Source organism: Perca flavescens, chromosome 24 (assembly GCF_004354835.1).
Source record: "Perca flavescens isolate YP-PL-M2 chromosome 24, PFLA_1.0, whole genome shotgun sequence".
NCBI lineage: Eukaryota > Metazoa > Chordata > Actinopteri > Perciformes > Percidae > Perca > Perca flavescens.
In genome coordinates, this window is record NC_041354.1 from 14231376 (window position 1) to 14244660 (window position 13285).

Consider the following 13285-nt stretch of genomic DNA (forward strand, 5'->3'; position numbering starts at 1 on the left):
GTCCACTACATTTCAAAGGCAAAGATTGCACTTTTTACTCATACATTCCTCTGACAGCTTTTTAAAATACCCTTCCAAATTTGGTGATTTTGACCGTTCCTTTAACTATGAGTTGAGACAACTGTACTTCTTAAGCTATCTAAATAAACGATTTAAATCATAACATTATACCGTCTATGTCTTGGATCAGATGGAAAACAGGGCTGTTTTCTGATCTCACTAACTTGTAGTGGAGTATTTTTGACAGCGTGGTATGTGTATGAGTAGGCTACTTGAGTACAGTCTATAGTACTACTTAATTAATTTAAGGTGTTTAGTTTTTCGCGCCTCAGAGGTGGCTGGCGTCGTCTCTATAGAAACGGTTGTGTAAGGTAAGCTAACGGACAACATGTAGCTAGTTGATCCATTTGAACTAGTTCTAATCAATAGTCATAACATAACTTCTAGATCGGTTCATTATCCAAACAGCCCGTGGTGTTTCTGTGATTAGCCCATGCAGCATACGTTGACATATATAAAAGGTAGCATACTGTACACAGTTGTAGGCTATACAGCTCCGCCCACTTTGAGTGTGTGCCTTTCCGTGTCATTTTGATTGGTCAGCTACATGTTTTCCGTTTTAAATTTGTGCTTTAACCGGAAGCTGTAGAAATAATAAAAAAACAAAAGCCGACAACACGCTTTAAACCCATCAGCTATCGTCAGTCTATAGCTAGCTAAAATAGTCAAAACAATCTCCTTGTTTGACAGCACATAAATCAAATTTTGCAAAGCGGTAGCGTTAGCTAGTTGACTGAAGCTCCTGTATTTCACCATGAAAGGAACTGCTAAAAGCAAGGTAACGTTAACCGACTAGCTACAGTACATTTGACTTAATACACAACTGACGCATAACTAGCTGTTTATTGTCATTGGAGTAACGTTAGCTTCACAAAGGCGGCAGCAGAGATTGGATCTGTAAGATCAAGCTTCACAAAGGACACAGGAGATATCTAATATGGTTTTAAGTGTGTTACTCTGCTGTATGCGTGGATACACGACACATTCGTAGGTCAACAGTATAACCAGTGGGTTAATCTAACGTTACTCCTTGACATTGCTTTGAAGTTGAAGTTAGTCAGCTGTTGTAGTGAACATTTCTATATGTATTGTTTGTTGTTTATTAATTGTTAGAAGAAAACAAATCTATGGTGTTGCATAATAAATTGCAGGGCTGTAGTTTTGTGCTTTAGCTAGTAGGGCTGGGCGATATGGAGAAAATCAGAAATCACAATATTCTTGACCAAATACCTCGATATCGATATTGTGGCGATATTCTAGGGTTGACAATTGGGCTTTAACAAAATATCTTCACACTTAGACATTATGTCCACATTACTGATGATTATTTATCTAAAATCTAAGTGGGGGAAAAGGCAAATAATAGAACAGTCTGGTAAGTTCCGAAAAGTACATCACTTAAATGTAATGCAGCTTTCAAAATCCGTAAAAGACAACACTCATGCCATATTACGATATCCAAAATCTAAGACGATATCTAGTCTCATATCACAACATCAATATATTGCCGAGCCCTACTAATATGTTGACCGTGTAATGTAAGCGTTAACCATACAAAATGCATACTTAAAAAAAAATATATATCTGACCGACTTGTATTCAACATGACTTAATGAAGGTTCTATTTATTCATTTAAATCCAATAAGTCTTTATTGTCCCCAGGTGGGGGGTAATTCAGGTGCAGCATTAAAAACTAGGGCAACCACAAAGACACTAAAAAAGAAGTAATAGCAAAAGTTAAGTTTGCAAAGTGCAATGACAAAAAAAAAAGTGCAAGTAGTATAAAGTCCAAAGTGCAACCTTTCATAACATCATGCATGTTATAAACATTAAATATGTTCCAATAATATAATGACTTGGCTCCTTGGTGGTGCTTAACACTGGTGTAAATGTGAGCTCAGATTTGGGATGTAGGGTTGGGATGTTGTGACTCATCCCACACAACCTGGTATGGAATAAAATAAGGATGTCTGTAAAATTTTTTACCCAGTTGCAGCATATAAACAGAAAATTAGAATATGTCCATCGAGCATTTGTTTTTAGAAAAACAACAATATATCCATACCATTAGTAGAATATGCAGTGTAGACACTGCACAAGTAGATTACGATTTAATTTTACAGACATCTGGGGATGTAAGAACTTCATTCCAGGCTGCAAGCCAGGGTAATTAATACAAAACGTATTTTTCTAAACTAGAAGTGTATTTATGCCACAGCTCCAGTGGTTCTTTTTGCCCCAGCATTGGCAGGTAGCTGTCACAGTGATGGGCATGTGGACAGAACTGTGTCACAGACAGGCTTTAAGAATGTTGGGATGCTTCAGTGCTACAACTGTTGGAAATCGGTTTGTGACTGGCAGGTGGTGACATCAGGGAGGCTGACCGGAGGAGTCAAAGGGCAGCTGGCCAGGAGACGGTGAGTACACTGGCCTTTATTAGGGATCCAAGCAGCAAAGCTCGCTGCTGGAGCCCTATTGTTTTTTTTTTTTTTTTCTTCTATCTTCTTTCTAATTCTTTTCCTGTTTTTAAAAGTGTTTGTGCTGCAAAAACCGTTAAACTTATAAACCCCAACATTGCTAGGTGGGTTGCAAATTCCACCCACTGCTCAGGCACATAAAATGACCCTCATTGACTTCAGGGTGACACTGCAATAATCAAAGTTGACATTTTTGCAATTATCTTGAAAATGCCTTGGCCTGGAGTCCAACTAGTTTAATCATTTTAATGTCTTAAGTCATCTGCATCTTTAGTCCACTGGTCTTCTGCTCTAAAAATGTCAAATATTAGGATTTATTTTCTACACACATATATATATATATATATATATATATATATATATATATATATATAAAAAGTGGTGACCACAATGAATTATTTGAAAGAAAATTCAGTCCTTCCAGAAAAATTCAGTTTTTTGAGTTTTTTTGTGATTGTTTCGGGCAAAAATCCTTGATTATGCGGCACGTTTTCTTAAAAAATGCAATGGAATATGCGGGATATATATGCAATTTTATGCGATGAAATTGCGGGAACTTGCAAAAACTGCGGTTTGATGAAAAAGAGAGAAAAAAGTGATTCCCCTTTGGCTGATTATGCATTGAATTATGCGATCGTATAATCACGTTTTTCTGGAGGGACTGAAAATGATCCGTTTTGCTTTTTGTCAATAAAATAAACAACCATCCAAATGCTCGCAATGTGCTAGGACCCCGATAATTGCAGCTTGTGGCTATAGTTCAGTTTTTTTTATACTTACATACTTTTTATTTAACAGTGTTATGTTCCTGTTAGCACTCCCCCATTCTTATGATGTGCTGTGCTCCCCTGTGTTGTTAGAGTGACTCCAAAACCAGGACCAGCAGCCTGCCCTGAGCCAGCCTACTCTCTGTACTCCACAGACTCTGAAGACCAGGTAGTGCAGTGACCAGATTTACAGTCAGTACGAAACACAAGAGGACATTTTGATAAAGGATAAGGATATTTTAAATCTTCAACTATATTTTTCATCTCCAGTAGCTGGCCCCTGTCAGATTTAAAGCTGAACAAATGTAATGTAGGCTATGAACTATTACACAGTGAGGTTTTCACCACTTTATCATCCATTAAGGAAATGTTAGTCTGGTAAATGATGAATTAATGGACACCACTGCATAAAATCGATTGAACAAACTGATCAGCTATTCTGGTAACAAAAACTCTGACTTTCCCATCTCCAGGAAGTTCAGGGTTAGGTTTGGAGTTTGTCAAAATCCGCTTTCTGAAATTGCCCAGGTAATAGTGTCATATCAGTTTACACATAAAAGTTATCAACATCATGTTGACTACACGTGGACGTCCTGAAAGTGGAAGTGGAATGTGTTTGTGATACTCACAGCTGTGTTTTGTCCCCCCCTCCCAGGTTACTTCTCTCCATAAGGGTCTAGACCGGTGTGCTGCCTTGCTCAGTGGCATCCTTCAGGCTGAGAAGACGGGTCAGTTGGGTTTCCTAACTTAATGGTCCTGAATAGAGCAGCCAATAGTTTGTTGTAGGTAATGCTGAAACAGTCAGTCGATCAATTGTTTAGTTGATTTAAGAGAAAAGAACAATTTCATAATCCTTTTAATCTAACAAAAATGTCAACTTCTCCACTCTGATTTCTATCATTTATATTTTTGGGGTTTAGCATGTTGGTTGGACAAACAGACTCACACTTAATTAATACTTGAATACATGAATTAACCAGAAGGGCACCCTGAGAGTGCAGACCTTTGCCAAGGCATGCCCTATTTCACAATGTTAAGGCAGTGTGAATTTTCCCAATTGGGTAGTCATGTTTTTGTTCTGACAGCACATTCGTGCAGCATCTATCTTGTACTAATCCATCTAGATTTGCACATCCGCCCCGCAATTCGGTTCCGCTCCAAAATTTCTTGAGTTCTCTTTTTCTTTTTTGGCAAATGCTACAGCCTCCACCCAATTTCATGAAAATAAGGCCAGTAGTTTTTCCGTAATCCTGTGTTTGAGAATCCCCGATTGGCAAAAGCAGATTTTTGGGTCGGTGGTAAAGGTCAGGGATAGGGAAGCAGTGGTTAGGTTAGGCAAAGTCTCCAGGAAATGAGACAGAAATGCAAATGTCATGTGTACAGAATATACCCAGCATAGTAAAATGGCAGTATAGACAAAAATATCAATATATTTACAATATATTGATATTTTGTCAGGTGTTACAAAACTCTTAAAAGCACACTTTTGTTTTTTGTGTGTGTGTGTGTGTGTGTGTGTGTGTGTGTGTGTGTGTGTGTGTGTGTGTGTGTGTGTGTGTCTGTGTGTGTGTCTGTGTGTGTGTCTGTGTGTGTGTGTGTGTGTGTGTGTGTGTGTGTGTGTGTGTAAAAGCTTTGCCAGGCCTTCCCAAAGCAGTGAAGGGTGGAGCAGCTAAATCAAGAGCATCTACCTCACGAATAAAGAAAACCATCAAGAATACAGGTGAGTGTATGTGTTAGGTTTACTTCAGTTTATGTGGCATTGTGAGAAGGAGGATCACATGCAACTACAAAATGTCAAGGATGACGCAATAAAGTCCAAGATGTATTTCCATTGTTGATGTATTAGTGAAGAAAACCAACTGACACTTTGCTCGTTTGAAAGCCATGATGTCTCTCTTTCTCATGGGCGGGCCAAATTCTCTGGGCGGGCAAAGCAGAGAAAGGGGAGGTAACCTTGCTCCTTATGACCTCATAAGGAGAAGATTCCAGATCGGCCCATCTGAGCTTTCATTTTCTCAAAGGCAGAGCAGGATACCCAGGGCTCGGTTTACACCTATCGCCATTTCTAGCCACTGGGGGACCATAGGCAGGCTGGGGGAACGCATATTAATGTTAAAAAACCTCATAAAGTGAAATTTTCATGCCATGGGACCTTTTTTTAATTTGGTATGTGTACTTCAGCTCCCAGTCAGTGTTTATATGAGAATGTGAGAAAGATTCAGTCAAGAATGAAGACAACCGACCTTTGCAGGCAGTGGTTGTGGGACAAGCATTGGCGTCGATTTCGGTGGGGACTGGTGGGTACGCGTACCTACCAGATTTCGTCACGAGTCACTTTTTTTGAAAACCTCAAGCTCAATTTAGTTAAAGAAGTCCATAACTAGAGATGTTCCGATACCGATACCAGTATCGGTATTTGCTCCGATACTGCCTTAAACGCTGGTTTCGGTATCGGGAAGTACTGGAGTTTATGCACCGATCCAATACCACGTAATAAAGCCCTAAAGAAAATCTACGTTAAAGTAGTTTATTTAGGTTCTTTTTCCGATGTAACCGACTGTCAAACTGGAAAATAAAAGAAAGTTCTGTGTTTGTTCATGTTTCACAAAGAGTTTAACCTGAGCCAGACCGACAGCAAAGATAGAAATAATATCACATCCATACAGGGATAGTAGTATACAGCTGTTAAAACATAATAAAATATATGACACACTGGTATCGGATCGGTACTCGGTATCGGCCGATACGCAAGTTCAGGTATCTGAATCGGTATCGGGAAGCAAAAAATGGTATCAGGCCATCTCTATCCATAACACATATAATTCTTGAGTGACAGATGCAAAAAAATCCACAACAATCTCTATCCCCACTGGGCAGGCACAGACGCTTCTCGTTTTAAATTTCTCATGGCCATATCTTGTAATGAACACTTGAGCCTGTCAAAAGAACTAAGCCGAAATCCAACGATTATAGGTTATCTCACATTAGCGTCGTCTTCTTCATTGGCGCCTATGGCGAGGAAAAAGCTTGTACCTAAACAATGATCAATGATCACCAAATTTCTCTCTCATATTGCTCCTCATCGCCACTGAAAACTGAAAATGTGAAGCAGAAACGCTAAATGTCAGATAACGTCCATAATAATTGGACTTTGGGTTCGATTTTTTTTTTTTTTTTTGGACAGTTTTCAGTGGTTATGAGGAGCAATATTATAGAGAAATTTGGTAATCATTGATCATTGTTTATGTACATTAAACCACGTTTTTATTCATTAGTAAGCTACAGGACAGCGTCTTTCAAAACATGACATGCGCGAAAGAGAAAAAAACAAACGTATGTGTCATTGTACCCAGCACTTCTGGAAATGTACTTCCGAATGTGTCTCTGTCCCCAGCACATTTCAAACCAAACTGCCGCCCACGGGGACAAGGTGGGTGGGTGCGGCTGAAAGATCAGTGGTGATGTCTCAGAAACCAGGCCGGCACAGTCCTCTATTACACACCTGCCTAATGCTGCTACATATTCCCTTCGTCCCCAGCTCTAGACCAGAAGAGCTGTCCGTCAGGCAGCACAGCTCCAAGAACAACTCCTCCGTCCGCTGTCCCGGCTGCACACTCGCAAGTGAAGCTCCGCCCACCTCAGCTGCAGTCTCACGTCCCGTCTTCACCCGGCCAAACGCTGCAGCGTCTCCCTGCCACCAACCACCCTCCGCCCAAGCCCCGGACCTCCGTCTCCCCACCCCAGCCCTCGATCCCTCCACCTCAGCCCGACCCTCACTCGGGCCGGCCGCCTCCCCCCCAGACCGACTGCCAGGCTGCTTCTGAAGCTCCGCACCCACGTTGTCAGGCCGAGCGCGATCGAGAAGAGGAGTTTGTTCCCGTGAGAGACATCGATACCCAAAGCACTGCCGCGGACCCCCACGCAGCCGTCAGACACGCACCCTCGCACGTAAACGCCTGCACCTCGAAGATGTCGAACATGCAGCTAGAGCTCGGAAAAGTCAATGCCGTCCCTCAGGACCCGCACGGCGGGGAGGAGCGCCGTGACGCACGCAGCGGGAAGGACTGCAGCGCGGAGAAAGAAGGGAAATGCAAGCATCTGCTTGCAGAACTCAAGGCTCTGATCTCCGGACAAGGTAACGTCAGCACCCCCTCTGTCAGCACAGAATCTATCGACACAGTAACCTACCGACCCATCTACTGTGGCGTCTGAAATGTCCACTTCAGAGCTCAGTTCTTGATCGGTTCAGAGATTCCAAACCTGTATTCCATACAAATATTATTTATCTGGACGGGTCTAACTGGAACGTTCACTATATAGGTAAATGTATACATAGAAGCAGAGTATTACATTATCACATTTCACTATTCCAGTAGCGAAGTTTGCACCTGGAGTCAAAGTCTGTAAACAAAGGGCTTGAGGGCCTTGACAACTTAGAGCAAGTTTCTCAGTAGTAAACCAGGGAATTCATCTCCGAAGAGCTTATTTTTCGATGTCAAAACCTTGTTTTACTCAACTTTAACAAGTTTCTCTGTAGTAAACGGGAATTCATCAGCCTCTCTCGCCTGTGCAAAGTGTTTTATTAATGCTGAAATGTTTATTATGTTCTGTCACAGCTGGTGTTTTGTCAATGCCAACTGGTGGACACTGCTGCATTCCCCCTCTGCTGTGACATGGAGACTAGGGCTGCTCCCTCTTAGTCGATTAGTCGACTAATCGGTCGTTTTGGTTTTAGTCAACTTACATTTCTTTAGTCGATTAGTCATGTTTGATGCTTTTTTCATGCTGAATGACTTCTTTCCAAGAAACGTACGAGCACATCTCACATGACTCTTTGCGGAAAAAACTCCGACCTGTTGATTTAAATCAACTAATCGATTAGTCGATACAATTGAATGAGTGTTAAGTCGACTAAGAATTTCTTTAGTCGAGCACAGCCCTAATGGAGACCATAAAAAACTTTGTGTGTGCAGGCAGTGTAGCAGAGAGGCTGCTCAGTCATCTGGAGCAGACGGTGTCTTCACCACTGATGAACGCTGGCGGGTCGAGCATCCCGACTGCACCAGACCTATCATCCCTACACAGCCAGAACACTCGGCTCCGCAGGTAGCTCATCTCTCACGTCAAGCTCCAGCTGGCGGCAACTGATGTCTGTGTGTACCCACCTCAGTGATCACATTGTATGTCGAGACGGTGTCATTTATTATAGCCCAATATCACGAAATCACAAATATGCCTCAACAGGCTTACGATCTGTACAGCATACGACCCATTCGGTCCTTTTTGACCCTCGGTTTAGATGAGGAAAAAAAACTCCCCAAAAACCCATTTTTAACCTTAGGAAGAGCAACCGAGGAGGGATCCCTTGCCCAGGACGGACAGAAAGACATGCAAATGTCGTGTGTACTGAATATACCCAGCATAGTAAAATGACAGAGCCACATGGTCTCCCGTGTGTGTGTGTGTGTGTGTGTGTGTGTGTGTGTGTGTGTGTGTGTGTGTGTGTGTGTGTGTGTGCGCGCACGCAGACGTGTGAGGATTCTTAACCAGCAGTTAAAGGAGAAGGAGAAAGCTGAGAGGCAACAGAATATGGATACACTCTTTAACTCAGAAGGTAAAGCCTGTGTGTGTTTTTTGTTGTTCTCTGTGTCCAAGTTCACTTTTCGGACTAAGGGGATGTATTTTGTAGTTTGAATCCTGTGTCTCTCCACAGAGTTGACTTTGCAGGAGGATCTCACGAGCGCTCAGTCCCGACTGCAGGAACTCCAGGATGACCTCGCAGAACTACGGAAAGCCCTTCAGGACACACAGAGACGGCTGACAGACAGAGAAGCAGATAATGCAGTCATCAAAACAGGTTCGGACTCAACTGAGATCGGTGATCTACTGTGTCATCATACCACATGCAGTCTTGCTGAGACCACTACTTGTGGTCTGATGCTCTAACTTCTCCTCAGAGTGCTCTTAAAAAAAAAAAAAAAAAAAAAAAAAGACTAGATTTTTGAGTGTGATGTACAAAGCAATGCACAACGCAAATGTATAAACTATGACAATGGTACATAATGTATGATCTTTTTGAGCTGATCAATACATGCAAATTATATAGAAGAGCAATGATGAGGACATTGGTGGGGTTATTATGTAGTGTGTGTGTGTGTGTGTGTGTGTGTGTGTGTGTGTGTGTGTGTGTGTGTGTGTGTGTGTGTGTGTGTGTGTGTGTGTGTGTGTGTGTGTGTGTGTGTGTAGACTTGGAGGCCACTAGAAGCAGGTTGCTGGACAGTGAGCGAGAGAAGAGGGAGTTGGCTTCACTTGCCCAGCAAAGACTGGAAGAGATAGGAAACCTTAAAAGGTAGGTGATTGTGTGTGTGTGCCTGTTTTACTATATTCGTGGGGTCCAAAAACCGGAGAATACAGTATACTTGTGGGGTCTGCACAGCCTTGTGGGGACCAAAATGCTGGACCCCACAAGTTTAAAGGGCTGTTTGAGGGTTAAACTTGGTTTTAGGATTAGGGATAGAATTAGGTTAGGGCAGGGGTCACCAACCTTTTTGACACTGAGAGCTACTTCATGGGTATTGAGTCATACGAAGGGCTACCAGTTTGATACACTCTTCTGAAATAACAAATTTGCTCAGTTTGCCTTTAGTTATATATGATTATTAATGATTAATGATACTCATTTATGTGAAGACACTGGTCATGTTAATGATTTCTCACAATAATTATCAACAATGACTTAACAAGGTGGGTAACCGATAATATCAATATTAAACTTTCATTTTTAGAACAGGCCTGAGGGCTACTCATGTGGTCCTTGGGGGCTACCTGGTGCCCGCGGGCACCGCGTTGGTGACCCCTGGGTTAGGGTAAGGGTAAGGGTTAAGGTTAGGCATTTAGTTGTGATGGTTAAGGTTAGGGTAAGGGGCTAGGGAATGCATTATGTCAATGACAAGTCCCCACAAAGATAGTGATACAGACTTGTGTGTGTTTGTGTGTAAATGTTTGTGTGGCTGGTGGGTTTGTTCTCTTTGGGTCTCCTCCAGAATGAGAGTGCGCAAGCTTTGCTTTGAGAAGTGTTATTAGTGCTGGAAGCTCCTTAACCACAATAATGCCTTTTTTAAATAATTTTTTTATAGAGAAAATGTGAGCGTAGGACATCATTGTGAGAAATTCACCATGAAGCCCCCCCTCCGATTCCTCCTCTCCTCTGTCTGTTTTCAGGATTCTTCAGAATCAGGAGTCATTAAATTGTCCTCCAGCTGTTGACAGCTCAGTCTTAGACACTGTGCCAACAAAACATTTAAACCAAAACCGGCACAGACAGGATCCAGTAGATCCCCCCACTGACCGCATCACCCAGTTCCTGATGTCTCTGGATCAGCTGGAGCCTGGAACACACACCGAGCACGCGTACGCGGCCGCAGAGAGGGAAGGAAACGCACCGGAGCAGAAGAAACCGAACTCCGTCCGGCTGAGAGACGCATTCTCGCATCCTGAGGTCCGACCTCAGCCAGGCGACAAACCCGAAGACCCGGCCCGTCACCAGAACTCTCATCTCGACCAATCGCGTTGTTTAGACGAAGGCCAGTCGTGCGGGTGGCGCCTGGAGAAGAAGCGCAGACGCGCGTTGAACGCCACGCTGTCCCAGTGCGACGTGGAATCTGTGTGGTCTGAATGGAGCGCGAGGTCAGGGTCGACCTTTGATACCAGAGACGAGGTAGCGTTCAGGGACGGCCTGGCAGCTCTGGACGCCAGCATAGCCAGTCTGCAGAAGACTATTCAACTGGATCTGGGGAAGTGATTCCCACTCCGCTTTGCTTATATTATATATTGTAATTCATACCCTCTTTTGTATTCTGTATTTTGCCTTTTTTTTTGTGTGATGATTTTAACAAGTGATATTTCAGATAGGAAATAAAGCATTTTAAATTATTTATTTTTTTCCTTGGTTGTAACGGCTTTACTTGTGATGGAGAAAAGTAAGTTTAGTAGGAGTCTGGTTTGTCCCACTCCTCCTGAATGCTCTACAACTCTTTTAGATCTTACATCTTATTCAATGAAAAAACTAATAAAAATCCCTCACCACATCACAAAAAAAAAATCAAAGACTCACACTTTTGTACCATTTTTATGAAACTGCAAAACATGTTTAATAGCAAAAGAGGCCAAACCAGAACACGTATAAAAACAGTCAAAAGCAGCAGTGCACATTCCTGCACAGCTGACATAGTGTTTTCCAAAAAAAAAAAGAGGCATTCCTTCAGTTACAATATCCGAAAGATTCCCAAAAAGCCTACAGTATGCTTTATAAAAATTACAGTACATTATTTAATCAAAAAGCGCTTCATCTGCTCTAAAACATAAATAACAAATGATTTAAAAAAAAAAAAAAAACATTAACATTCCCTTTGGTAGATCAAGGCTTGCAAGGATTGTCAGTGCAGTTGTTCCTCGCTGCTGAAGGTACGGTAGCGTAACCCATTAAGCCCTTAATAGTGCAAACCAGCCAGCAGTAGCAGAGACCGAAAAGATCAATGTTGTACATACAGATATACATTGGAGAAAATAATGTTTGTCTCTTTATGCTCAACTTCAGTGAGGATTAATGGAGATTAGAAGGTGACGCAAGGATATTCAGGAGAGTAATAACTAAAACAACACTGTCTGATGGTCAAATAGGTGCTAGTCTATATCCATGATGTCCCGCTTCTGGAATTGCTCCGGTGCCGCTGGAAATTCGGCCGGATGTCACTTATTTTTTTCCGGCCGGATGTCTGTTAACTTCCGCTTTCTTTGTGTTGTAATTTTAAACTCCGGGCGATTTATGAGGACTATGTTTAACTGCTCCTCAGATCTCTGCAGGGTAAATCCAGACAGCTAGCTAGACTATCTGTCCAATCTGAAGTTTCTGTTGCGCGACTAAAACTACTTTTACGTACACGCGTTCCACCAAAACAAGTTCCTTCCCGAGGCTATTTTGCAAGCGGCACAGTGGCTCCGTCCGGCGCTTAGCAAGCAAACGCCCAAGACGACTTGTGATTGGTTTAAAGAGAAGCCAATAAACCAAAGCGGCACCTAGCCGGAACCACCTCCGCAGCGCTGTGGAGGAAGGTCTGGCAATGCGAGACTACACAGGTGCGGAAACCCTAACAATCCACACCTCCAGCTGTTCATTTTGAAGAACGGAACATCGTATGTAAGCTGGAAACAGTCAAAATGGTGTTTTTACAAATGCAACATATGCAGTGGGGATGTTTAGGACCATTTTTTATAAATCCAACATTCGACTTGCAAACACGAGCATTAAAGGAGCAGTCTAACATTTTGAGAAAAGCTGTAAAACTCAGAGTTAATATCAGAAAATCAATATCGGTTTCATATCAATATACGCCATCTCCAGGACAACAGAAAATGCCACGGCTGGAAAAAAAAACAGATCACTTTAATTTCTATACTTTCCAGTACAGAGCTATGTTAAGCCTAGCTGAGCACAAAGACTACAAGCAGGGGCAAACTGCCCACATCTGTCAAAAGTATCTTTTAATCTTTCAACAGCTGCAAAGCTGTCAAGATTAAGTGGTTGCAAGCTAGTCACTACTTTACCCAAAACACACCTGGGTTTATTTTGGTTCTGACAGTATATATACCTGTCAGGACTATTAGACACTTACTGCAACTAATTCACAACAGTTTTTAAGCCTGAAATGGGTTCACATTGAAAAAAACTAAATTAGGGATACCCAAAAAGACAAAAAATAAATAAATACTAGATTTTTTTGAGTGTGATGCACACTGTTGCACAAAGCAATGCACAACGCAAATGTATAAACTATGACAATGGTCCATAATGTATATGGTACACACTAGGGCTGGGCAATATATCGATATTATATCGATATCGTGATATGAGACTAGTTATCGTCTTAGATTTTGGATATCGTAATATCGCGATAAGACATAAGTGTTGTCTTTTACTGGTT

At 42.1% G+C, this 13285-nt stretch overlaps 1 protein-coding gene across 2 annotated transcripts; it reads left to right on the forward strand.

Annotated features, from left to right (window-relative positions):
- The first annotated feature begins 416 nt into the window (after positions 1-416).
- Positions 417-11237, forward strand: ccdc14 (coiled-coil domain containing 14). Of its 2 annotated transcripts, XM_028571943.1 has the most exons (12): positions 417-838; positions 2423-2478; positions 3399-3474; positions 3961-4033; positions 4936-5025; positions 6700-6735; positions 6844-7440; positions 8279-8411; positions 8834-8919; positions 9019-9162; positions 9552-9654; positions 10527-11237. In XM_028571943.1, exons 1-12 carry the CDS (start codon positions 815-817, stop codon positions 11104-11106), a joined length of 1998 nt encoding a protein of 665 aa, XP_028427744.1. In that variant the 5' UTR covers positions 417-814; the 3' UTR covers positions 11107-11237. The 2 variants fall into 2 exon arrangements, with proteins under 2 accessions (XP_028427744.1, XP_028427745.1); XM_028571944.1 differs by lacking the exon at positions 6700-6735 and having other exon boundaries at positions 418-838.
- Positions 11238-13285: the final 2048 nt, after the last annotated feature.